This window comes from Astyanax mexicanus, chromosome 17 (assembly GCF_023375975.1).
Source record: "Astyanax mexicanus isolate ESR-SI-001 chromosome 17, AstMex3_surface, whole genome shotgun sequence".
NCBI lineage: Eukaryota > Metazoa > Chordata > Actinopteri > Characiformes > Acestrorhamphidae > Astyanax > Astyanax mexicanus.
This window is the reverse complement of record NC_064424.1, coordinates 4,821,413-4,833,567: the sequence shown is the minus strand read 5'-3', so window position 1 is coordinate 4,833,567 and position 12,155 is coordinate 4,821,413. Positions and strand designations below refer to the sequence as shown.

The following is a 12,155-nucleotide window of genomic DNA, read 5'->3' as shown; positions in this document are numbered from 1 at the left end:
GAACCAGGAGTAAAGGCATAAAGTTATCCAAAAGCAGTGTGTAAGACTGGTGGAGAAGGAGAACATAATGCCAAGATGCATGAAAACTGTGATTAAAAACTAGGGTTATTCCACTAAATATTGATTTCGGAACTCTTAAAACTTGCATTATTTTAGCAATTTCTCATTTTCTGTAAATGACAATATTTTTATTTGGAATTTGAGAGAAATGTTGTCTGTAGTTTTTAGAATAAAACAGCAATGGCAATTTCACTCAAACAAAGACCTATGAATAGCAAAATCAGAGAAACTGATTCAGAAAGTGATCTCTCAACCAGAGCTGTATCTCTCTTTCTCTCTCTCTTTCTTTCTCTCCCCGTGTGTGTGTGTGTGTAGCTGGTGTAGCTGCAGCCTGACGGGGCGCTCCGCGCTTCTCCTCGGCCTTCCAGCTTCAGCATCAGCAGCGCGCGGGCGGTGTTGGAGGAGGAGGAGGAGGGCGGCTGAAGGTGACTCGTCGAGCCGGAGAGGAGAGAGGGGGATGCGGACGGCTGGAGCGCGCCTGGCCCGCGCCCTCCTCATGCGCTGCTGAGACCTCGGGGCTGCTCGGGGTGGGAGACGGAGGAAAGAGAGAGAGAAAAGAGGAGAGAGGGAGGTAAAGAAAGAACGAAAGAAAGGGAGAGAAGGAGGTGGTGGAGGAGGACGCACGGAGCGCAGAGCAGCGCGTCCCTGTTTTTTCTCTGCGTCGTGTTGGGGCTCGTGCACGCGCATGCATGTGTTCTGCACCGAACGGGCGAAAGAAGCGCCCGCGCTCCGCAGGCAGCATCTTCCAGCTGGGCCGCGCCGCGCAGGAGCGCCGCGAGAGCACCGAGAGCACGCGCCGAGCCCAGCGCGCCCTGGACGACTGCAGGATGGTGGGTATAGTATAGCGCTAGAGCGCGCGCGCGCACGAGCGAGCGAGCAGGTGGCATCTTTCTGTGTTTGCCTGTGTCTTGCTTGCTGCTTGCTTACACACACACACGTGAGTATATATATATATATATATATATATATATATATATATATATATAATGGCCCTGCCAGTCTTTGTTTTTGTGCATTACGCATAACGCAGTCGAGTCGTGGATGGTGGCACTGCAGGACTCTCAGCAGAGCAAAGCCATTTATAACAGGCTGCTAGGATAGGTTAGGCTAGGCTGTGATAGGCTAGGAGGCTACACACTGTGCTGTGTGTATCTGTGTATAAGCAAGGTGGTTTTTAGGTGTATAGAGGAGAATTAGTGCAAAGCAGCCTTTAATTCACTTCACTTAGATCAGGCTTCATGCATGCAGATGACCCTGTACTAAGATGCATGGTTGGATTAATTTAATGGATTAATTTTAAATAATTTTGATGCAAACCCACATCTCTACAGCTTGACTTCATGCAGATGACCCCATATTAAGATGCATGATTGGGTAAATATTAGTGCTGCAAACTATAAAGGTTATTTTGGTAGGCGACTAATCTGTCTGAATTTTTTTTTAATTTATTGATTTGTCGGCTAGTCATCCATCTCTGCTCCTGTGGATCGGTGTTGTGCCAAATTCGGCACCCCCGCCAGGAAAAGCACCCACCCTTGGGAGCGCTCACCCACATCTTCTTGATAAAAGCGCTTTAACTTTACTTAGAAATACGATCCGAGAGGGGGTGCTTTTCCTGGCGGGGATGCTGAATTCGGCAACACTGGTTCTTGTACCTGTTTGCTTCAAAACAGTAGAAACAGTTAAATATGGGATATGGGATTTAAGTGTTTATAATCGACTTTGTCGATGGCTCTGAGCGATATGGCCCTAAAATGATATTACAATATTTCATAGTATTTTTCTGCTATATTGATATTCTTGGTGACATGGCAAAACACTGAATTTAATATATATATATATATATATATATATATATATATATATATATATATATATATATATATATATATATTGCAATATGCAAAGATGTTGTTGAAATCACTGCGTATGATATATTATGGCACACCAATAATTTTTGATGATTATGTTGAGAATCATTGCAAGGCAGCCTTTATATAGACGAAGCTTCATTTCATGCAGATTAAATTGATTGAACCGATTAATCGGTTTGTCAGCGATTGTTTTTGTCATCTCTGCTTCATGTGTCTATGGCACCCCATTAATAGCTATTTTCCATCATTGCACTGGCCTAATTTTCAAATGGTTCGCCATGTTTCCACCAACAACAGTAGGTTCCGGGATCAGGAACATTAATTTGCAGCAGGAACTGTAGAATACTAGGTTCTTCAGCAAGAACTGTGACCTCTTCTGTTCACTGCTGCTTTGCAAGAGCCTCTGGTGATGATGTATGATGTGACGTTTGATGAATTGAACTGGTTCAAAAACCAGAGTTCTTTTGGTGGAAAAGTGCTATTAGAGAGAGCCCTAAAGGTGTCATTTCCAGTAGAGTAAATGCATTGCAGAGGGATGCAGTGCTGTATAGATGCTGTATTAGGCGGTACGGCGGCCTAGTGTTAAGCACGTTCGCTTCCAAGCTGGGGGGTCTTGGGTTCAAGTCCCTATCTGGGTGAAGTTTCCATGTTCTCTCTGTGTCCATGATGGTTTCCTTGCACAGTCCAAAACATGAAGATCAGGTAAATGTGATACTCTAAATTACCTAGAAAAAATTAATACTTTAATTGTCCTGATGTGTGTGTAAGTATGTATATGTGTGCATGTGCAGCTCTAAAAAAAGAGAGAAAAGACTGGTGGAGGAGAACATGTCAAGATGGTTATTCCACCAAATATTGATTTCTATACTCTTGAAATAAATAAAAAAACTTTATTTTCTTTGAGGCTCTGCATCGTTTTTGTTATTTCAGCCATTTCTCATTTTCTGCAAATACATGCTCTAAATGACAATATTTTTATTTGGAATTTGGGAGAAATGTTGTCCGTAGTTTTAAGAATGAAACAACGATCTTCATTTTACTCAAAAATATACCTTTAAATAGGAAAATCAGAGGAACTGATTCAGAAACTGAAGTGGTCTCTCAATTTTTTCCAGAGCTGTATATATGACTGTGTGCCCAGACGTGGATTGGCACTCCAGGTGGATGGTTGTTTCCGGTTAAGAGTATGCTGTTTAAGATTGACTGCCGCTTCTCACTGGTGTGCGGTTGTGTGTGTGAGGTTGAGGGCTGAGTGTAAATGGTTGTGTATAAAACATGATTGTAAAGTGTCCTTGGGTTTCTAGGAAGGCGCTATATAAATATAAGTGAGTGTAACTTCATAGAGTTTCCCTACAGGCGAGAGAACATGATGCATGTCCTGCGATGTGACTATTGCTCTTGCGCACATCTCGATGGTGATGCTTTAACGATATATCATGCAACCTTAATGTGATATGTTGTGTCTGTCACTTTTGATGACCAATCTGAGTGTGAATTGAGGGAGTGAGCAGCTCTTAACCCTCCCCTACTGTGTTTCTGTCCCCAGCACAACAATATTGTGTTCAGTACAACACAATATAATACAGCACACCCCTGCCACACACACTCATACATGCTCACCACTAAGAGAGCATCTGTGTCTTCTTTGTTTTTTAGACAGTGCAGGAGTTCAACACTCTGGTGGCGCTGCACCGTGAGCAGGTCATCTCTATCGGGGAGATCACAGTGGACTGTCCTTCTCTGAGAACCCAGATGCACAAGACGCGCATCAAAGGCTGCGGCGTGGCTCAGACTGCCTACCAGAGCCTCACCGTCATCTCCGGGTAAGAATTCCATGTATTAAACTCTGACTGAGACTGGGTAGACTGTGTGCACTTTAATCCACCACTCCGCTAAAATCCACTTTTTCTTGTTCTTTATGAAATACAGTAGGTCTTTCTGAGTTGTTTACGATGCTGCACATGAAACTGTTTCTCAGCGTCCAATGTCTGCAGTAGCTAGTAAAAGAAAATCCTCAGAAATACGAGTTGATCAGAGAACCAGTGAGTTAAAGCCTCGCATACCTCGGCTCAGGACCACCCAAAGACAGAGCTGAAGGAGGAGCTAAGGAGGAGCTTACAGCTCTGTTTACATAGCTAGTTAGCATTAGCTATCTTGTGTCAGTAACTATAGGTTTAAATCGGATCTCCGGTTGATTCTGCGTTTTAATGAGACCCTAAATAAACGCTATGGAAGCACAGTTTGGCAAGGCAGCTCACCTTGACAGAACACCAATCAAAGCAGGCGCAGTTCACATAAAATTTTATGATATAGGGCGACTCTGGGGCTTCGATACGGTGAAACTGCCCAAGCACCGAATCACAAAGTCTGAGGTAAGAGTTTAGTAGCCTTAGTTTAAAGTTTAGCTGAAAGAAACAATGTCAACGTGGAGGATGTGGCAGGTGGAATAACTAAGGCTGTATCTGTATGGTAGGTGCCCGTTCCCCACAGGGTGGATGGATAAAAGTAGTCCATGGCTGTGTCCCTGTGTGACTTTACGCCATCTGTCAGGCTGGTGTGACCATCGCACAACGACTGCCATCCTCCGGTGTGAAAAACACACTCTCACACACACAATTGCTGATGCACTGACTATTTATGGTCTGTGTCTGTGTGTTTTTGCCCCCTCTAGGCCAGAAGATGGAGAAATCCACCCTGAAATATGCAGGCTTTTCATCCAGCTGCAGTGCTGTCTGGAGATGTACATCACCGAGATGCTGAAGTCCATGTGTTTGCTGGGTGTACTGCAGATCCACAGGAAAGGTGAGGAGCTGCACGACGCCAGAAGAGGGCAGCAGATTCTGTGTAGCTCTGTGTTCAGAGCTCAGTTCCACTCATGTTATGCAGATGGAAGTGTATTAAAAGAATGCAGTGCAAAAAGACACAGTGGTGAAAGATTTTAAATAGAGCATCAAGTGCTTATGCTGCGTTACATTTAACTCCGATGTTGCACAGCTCCGGAATAAAATGAGACCACTTTAAAATGATCAGTTTCTCTGGTTTTTAATGTTTGTAGGTTTATGCTTGAGTAAAATTAACATTGTATGTTACTCTATAAACTACTGGCAAGATTTCTTCTAAATTCTGAATAAAATATGATCATTTGGAGCATGTATTTGCAAAAAATGAGAAATTAACAAAATAATGAAAAAGATGCTGTTCTTTTAGTCCTCAAATAATGCAGAGAAAACAAATTCATATTAATTTAGAATCAGAGTTCAGAAATCAATATTTGGTGGAATAACCCTGATTTTTAATAACAGCTTTCATGCGTCTTGGATCGACCCAAAAGCTATTGGTTCCTCTGACTGAGTCTTGGTTCCTCCTAAGCTTTCTTCCTCTTAATGTAAGGGAGTTTTTCTTAGCCACTGTTTTCACCACAATTATTAGCATCTCTGTGGTGCTGCTCATAACAGATGTGGACCTGTTTTTTTCTCTATGAAGCTGCTTTGTGACAAGTTCTGTTATAAAAAGCGCTATATAAATAAGAAGTAATTAAATTGATTTGAATGCTCCCCTCCACCAGTCTTACACACTGCTTTTGAGTGACCTTATGCCATTCCTAGTGTTTGATGGTTTCATGCTTCTGACCATCCATCTCTCTCTTAATTACATTTCAGAGAATTTCAACGAGATTCAGATCTGGATCAGATTTCTCATTTTCTGCAAATAAATGCTCTATGGTTTAATACTAATGTTTAATATAGAAACTTCAGGCTTTCAGAACCAGGGTTGGGTACATCACTGTAAACCATTGAAGAGAGTGCTGTCTTTACTTCCCGCAGGAAATGAACCCTGCCCTGAACCAAATGTTGACTGTAGACTGGACGAAAGCTCGGACATCCCGATACTGGAGGACAGATCATCATCACCTGTAGACTTTCCCCAGGAGTCCTGGCTTGTGTGCACAGACATCGAGAACATAGAAAGGTATGAACAGCTTTTAAACATTACAGATCATATTCAGATCATTACTAAATAACTGACACTAGTTTCTGCATCATTCACAACAAACACACACATTACATTTAATACACTGACACGGCAACCCTGTTCACATCCCTCTGCATTTACTCTACTGGAAAGGGCACCTTTGGGTCACTGTCTACAAGGTGTGTTATATAAGGCACTTCATAATGGCACTTTTTATTACTGGAAGAGCAGAATGGCACCTATAGATGGGCACTCAATAAGAAACAACATTTTAATATGTCTTAATCTAGAGGCACATCATCACACTGTATTGCAGTAAGCGCCACCCTAGCAGGCACTTTTTCAACAATAGAAAAAGCTGCTTGAGGTCTAGTGTGAAGTTTCCACCGATCAGTGATGGTTTGTAGAGACATGTCATCTGCTGGTGTTGATCCACTGTGTTTTATTATCAAGTCTAAAGTCAGTGCAGTTTTGTTTTCCCACGGAATCTTACAGCACTTCATATCTTACAGCTTCCCTCTGCTACTGACAACTTTATGGAGATGGGGATTTCATTTTCTAGCAGGATTTGGCACACTGCCCACACTGCCAAAAGTAATGTAATATACTAATTTTCTTAGATACTGATTTTTGGGTTTTCATTGGCTGTAATCCATAATCATCAACAGTAAAATTAAAAAAACATTTAAAATATATCACTCTGTGTGTAATACATCTATATAATATATGAACTTCAGATTTTTACCTAAATTATCGAAATAAAGTAACTTTTCAATGATATTCAGTTTTTTTGAGATGCACCTGTCGATTGTATCTACAGTAGGAAGTAGGATGCATCTATATTTTAATGCATTATTAACAATTCACTATTTGGCATTAGATAAAACAAACTGTAACTTTTTCTAATTTTCTGCTTAAAATAAATGAAAAAGAAACCTGGGTTAGTCTTATACCATTAACCATAAGGTCAAAACCATTGTGTGAATTTACACCCTGTTGTTACTAAGAGTTTTTTTTTCCAGAGCTGTATGTCTAAGAACCTTTTAGATAATTAAATGTTTAAGAGTGTATCTGGCAGAAGTTAGTTTTACTTATTGTCTTCTGTTTTGCTGTGTTGTGATTTGCAGTGACATGCGAGAGATGCGAAATCTGCTAAGCAAACTCAGGGAGACCATGCCTTTGCCACTGAAGAATCAAGGTTTGTCTTTTGGCCTTAACATTAACACTACCTGCTTAATATTAAGTAGGTGTCCTTTGGGTGCTGCCACAACAAATCTGACCATTCAAAGATTTCACAAAATCTCTGACCTCTGAGATTAGCACCAGTCCTGTACGTTTTAACAGAAAACCCCCATAAAAGACCATATCAAAGTGGCTTCTTTTTCATTTTAAAAACATATAGGGCCCTATCGTGCACCCTGTGCAAAGTGCATTGCGATGCTCAAAATCTATATCACAATATATTCCTTAATTTTGGTCGATATGATATAATTTCGATGTTGATATAAATAATTTGAAGGCCTCAGAAAAACTGCTAATAATCCCTGCAATGGAAATCTGTACCTACTACACTCTAAGAAATATAAGTACAGATTTGTACTTAAAAGAATACAAAGCTTGTCGCTGGGGCTGTACCTTATATTGAGGCACAAAAAAGTACCTTTCAGTGAAAGTCCTTTTTTGTACCCATGGTTTTTGTGGCAGTAAAGATCATAAAGATTATAAACATTATCATCAACTAAATATGGCTCAAAAACTTGATGATCCAAAATTGTCTGGCTTTCAAATAAAAAATGTGCAATTTAAATATATATTGTTCATTAGTACAGTGATGCAAAATACTGAATGTACCCTTTGGCTGGTTAAATGGTACAAATTTGTACTTATTGCCGTTAGAAATAACTTTGTACTTCAGAGGGAACAAATCTGACCCCGTAAAGACCAATATTGTACCTTTGAAGGTACAATTATAAAGAGTGTACCTTCGAGTACAAAAAAGTACTCATATCGTACCTCTGTTTTTTAGAGTGTACTGTCTGAAAATTTAATTTTAAATTTAAAGTCTTTAAAGCCTCCTCTCACCAAAGACTATATAACTCTTTAAACATACAGTATTGTGCAAATGTTTTAGGCACCTGTGGGAATTTCAGTACAGAATAAGTGTCTTATCTGTGCAGTAAGTGTTTATTAGCTCAGTAAAACACATTGGTAAATTTGGTAAATCAGGTGAGCTGCTGATGGAACTGAACATAATATACACATGCTGGCTGAGGACCTCTACCCTTTGTTCTTCAGCTTAGAGGCCCACAGGATATAACATACTTAACATGCTTTTTCAGATAAAAACACTCATATTGCTGAGACAAATGGATTAGTGTAATTTGCTTTGCTGCCTAAAACTTTTGCACAGTACTGTGATGTACTGTACTTGTTTTTTATCAATAAATCTTAGAGTCATGTGATTGTTTTTTTGTAATTGTGTGCAGATGACAGCAGTCTACTGAACCTGACTCCGTATCCGCTGGTGAGGCAGAGGAAGAGACGTTTCTCTGGGCTTTGCTGCCTCGTTTCAGGCTGAAGCAGCTGCAGATCTTCGAGCTCCACTTGTCTTCTCTTTCATTCGCTGTAAATGTGGAAAGACAGTTCAGTAAATCGATCCCTGTCACCGCCATTTTTACAGACTTCATTCACCTCTAGTGATTACAAACACAACACAGCCCAAGCCATCAATCTGCAGAGCCGACGCAGAGACGGAAACCTTATCCAGAGTCTCCTGTCTCTCCTGGTCTGGCCTCTGTGGAAAATCCAACTGGGATTTATTTGATTTTATTTAATTTCGTTGATTGACTTTTGCCATTTGCCATTCGCCATCGAGTGTGGTGACCATACAGTATGATTGTATGTAGAAAAAAAGACTAAAAAAAGATATATACACAATATATCCACAATATATACAATATACATAAAAGTATACACCATGTCCTTTCCTTTCTGGATTTGGATGATGCTCTTCTGATACTTCTGATACTTCGTTCAGGGCGAGGACTGAGACGAGTTTAAAGGTCCGGTACAGTTCAGCTCAGCTCCATGACTTCTCTTTATTTCTTTATTTCACTGTGCAATGCTTATTATTTAGTCTTCCATAAAAAGTAAAGAAAGAACGTCTGGAAAACGATATTATTCATAGTGGGGCGCGAGAGTGTTCCGCACTAAAGCCATTACTTCTTCATTCCTAACATGAAGACAGTCAAAAAAATAGAGTGTAATGTAATGTACAGTGCATAATGCAGTTCTATGTAATCATAAGCTCATGTTTAGGATGATTAACGATGTCCTGTTCTCTGGGTGTTTTTGCTCATTCCTTTCACAGCTTGTGTAATATCTCTGTGTGTGTGTGTGTATGTGTGTGTCTGATTTTATTTATATTTATTCAATTAATTAATTAATTTAATTTTATTTACTTTTGAGAGTTTGCAGCATGAATGTTGCTTCTGGTGTCCAGTATCTTAGGTAAGAGTCAAAAAACTCATAATGTAAAGGCCATTTTTTAATGATAATAAACTTTTTTAAATTAGAGAGCTCACAATGTGTTTTTAATGGCACAACCAAAGTGTTGCAATAGTACATTCCAGTTGTGCCATGTGTTGACTGATATCATAATTTTAATGTTAGTCTCTTGTGTAATTTATGTTGAGATGTTTGACTTTTTTCCATGAACAAATTTCCAAGAAACCCAGAGTTCCATTTAGTTCCAAAAGGGGGGGTTCTATGGCAGTCACTCGAAAGAACCATTTGTAGCTAGTGTAGTTAGAAGATGAAGAAATATAATATTTTTTGTAGTAACTCATAAAAAGATGCAGATTTATCATCAGATGACTGGTATGGAACAGAAATTCGGTGTGCTTTCGCCCACCCCATTTTCCCCAGTCCCATTTCCACACCAGGGGATGCCAGGTATAGAACACAATAGGAGACTTGTTCCTAACAGTTCAACATATGGAGACATCATACACTGTAAACCCTAATAAGTTAGGTCTATTCAAATCAATTGAGGTAATGCGTTGCCTCAAATGAATTTTGAGTTTTAATAAGTTTTAACATTTTTAAAACATTTTTTTAGTAATTTATAATACTCCATCGAGTTGAACAAACGTTTAAGTTCAACAGACAAACCACAAGTACTTGACACACAAAATGTGGTGAACCTGAAACTTAACCTTTTAAGTTAAAGTAACTATTGCACAACTTACTTGTTAAGTTACTTACTTGTTTAAGTTTATTGCAATGATTATATTAAGTTGTTTTCACTCAACATATGCATATTGTCCTTGTTTTTATAGCCCAAATTCTAAATTAAAGGGGCATCACTGAAAAATCTAAATAAACAATGACATCAAAATGAAGTTAAATTAACATAGACTCTTAACGGGATGCAGTAGGCAAAACAAGCTTACATGACTTTTCTCAAAATCATTAATTCACATAAATTAGCTATAGTAATGGTAGAAAGTAATGGATTACATTTACTGAAGTTACTGTAATTGAGTAGATTTTATGAGTAATTTGTAATTTTTAAAGTAGTTTTTAAAATAGGTAATTTAACTTTTACTCAAGTACATTTTGACAAAAGTAATTTACTTCACTACATTGGAAAACTTCCAATTACTGAGTAAAAAATAAAATGCTTAGAAAAAAACAATTGTCTGAATAAAAAAAAAAAAAAGTGGCACGGATGTTCGCACGTGGAATAATGAGGCAATAACGTCCTCATGCAATACAAAATGTGCCCCGCCGGACAGAGCTGTCAGCTTTCAAAACTTACACATCAAACCTGTGAAAGCATGTGGTGGTAAATATTTTTATCATTAAACAATCAGCTTAAATGTTAAAAAAACATGTAAATAGCTGTTAGAACACAGCAATGGCAAGTTAAAAATAGTAATGAACTGTAAAACTATAAATTGGTCCAAATTATTATGTGGAATAATAGTCCATTAAAAACAATTGAATTTATGATTTGTTTTTACTTTTTACATCAAATAATTAAAAGTAGCTATGTAACTTTTACTCAAATTACATTTTAAATGGAGTACTTTTTACTTTTACTCGAGTAGATTTTTAGATTGGGCACACACCCAGTATGCAAACAGATTGTGACAGAAGCCAATGGAAAAGAAGCTGCCAATGGCAACAGACTAAACTCAGTTATTATAAGTTGGTTCAACTCAAAGATCTCAGTCTTAATTAATATGTGCCCACAAATGTTCAGCTCGGAATATTGGAGTACCGTATTTTTTTGCACTGTAAGGATAACCTAAAATCCTTTAATTTTACCAAAAATCGACAGTGTGCCTAGTGTTATAGTACGGTGCACCTTACGTATGAATTCTACCAGTATTATCAGCTTGTAGCCTGCTGCTAAACCTGGCTAGCACTGCTGGAACAACATTAGCATTAGCTGCTCACCACACTAGCTTTTTGGACATTCAGAGGCGAGTATATCTGACTGTAGCTTGCTGCTAACTCCGGCTAGCACTACTAGAGCAGAATTAGCATTACCCGTTAGCCGCTAGCTCTTTCATCGTTCAGAGGTGAATGTATTGGACTGTAGTCTGCGTTTTCCGTATTAAAACCAAAAGCACTTCCAAAATATCGCCCTGACTTTCCTCAGTGTAGCGCTGTCCGTTGGCATTAGTCACTAACCACTAGTAGTTAACAGCTAATGCTAATGCTAATGCTCCAGCTTTAGTGGAAATCTAGAAATCTGAGTTTACTATAAATAAACAGAAGCGCTTTACTCACCCAAATAAACAGTTTTCAGGAGAGAAATCTGTGTAGATTAACATCCAGCAATTGTTTGACTTATCTTTTTTAAGAATTACGTTTTTTTTAGCTAGTAAAAAGACCTGCTGAATTAGAAGGAAAACATGGCTGACAAGGCAACAAGTATTTTAGGTAGGTGAGTCCCTTTTACAAAACACATAAAAAAAATGTGTTTAGTGTAGCTTTTAACTTTTCTGGCTCTATTTAATATCTAACATCTTGCTCTCTTTGATTATTGGCAGGTTTTGATTATGTGACAGTTTTTTTGTACCTCAGTCTTCAATGTTTTCTGAAAAAAGGAGCTTTTTGATCCAGAACAAAGCAAGAAATCTTCTTACAGCAGTGCTGGGAGTGTTTTCAGAGGGAATGCTTTCTGTTCGTAAGGTCAGAACTTCCCCCGGTTACTCCTTTTCCAAACTGAGGTCA

The 12,155-nt window shown here is 38.9% G+C and overlaps 1 protein-coding gene across 2 annotated transcripts; it reads left to right on the top strand.

Annotated features, from left to right (window-relative positions):
• Nucleotides 1-256: 256 nt before the first annotated feature.
• rgs7bpb (regulator of G protein signaling 7 binding protein b) lies at nt 257-8,893 on the top strand. 2 transcript variants are annotated; one of them, XM_049466383.1, is made up of 6 exons: nt 257-890; nt 3,591-3,757; nt 4,606-4,736; nt 5,759-5,903; nt 6,419-6,500; nt 7,034-7,104. In XM_049466383.1, exons 1-6 carry the CDS (start codon nt 750-752, stop codon nt 7,034-7,036), a joined length of 669 nt encoding a protein of 222 aa, XP_049322340.1. In that variant the 5' UTR covers nt 257-749; the 3' UTR covers nt 7,037-7,104. The 2 variants fall into 2 exon arrangements, with proteins under 2 accessions (XP_049322340.1, XP_007256793.1); XM_007256731.4 differs by lacking the exon at nt 6,419-6,500 and adding an exon at nt 8,393-8,893 and having other exon boundaries at nt 262-890.
• Nucleotides 8,894-12,155: the final 3,262 nt, after the last annotated feature.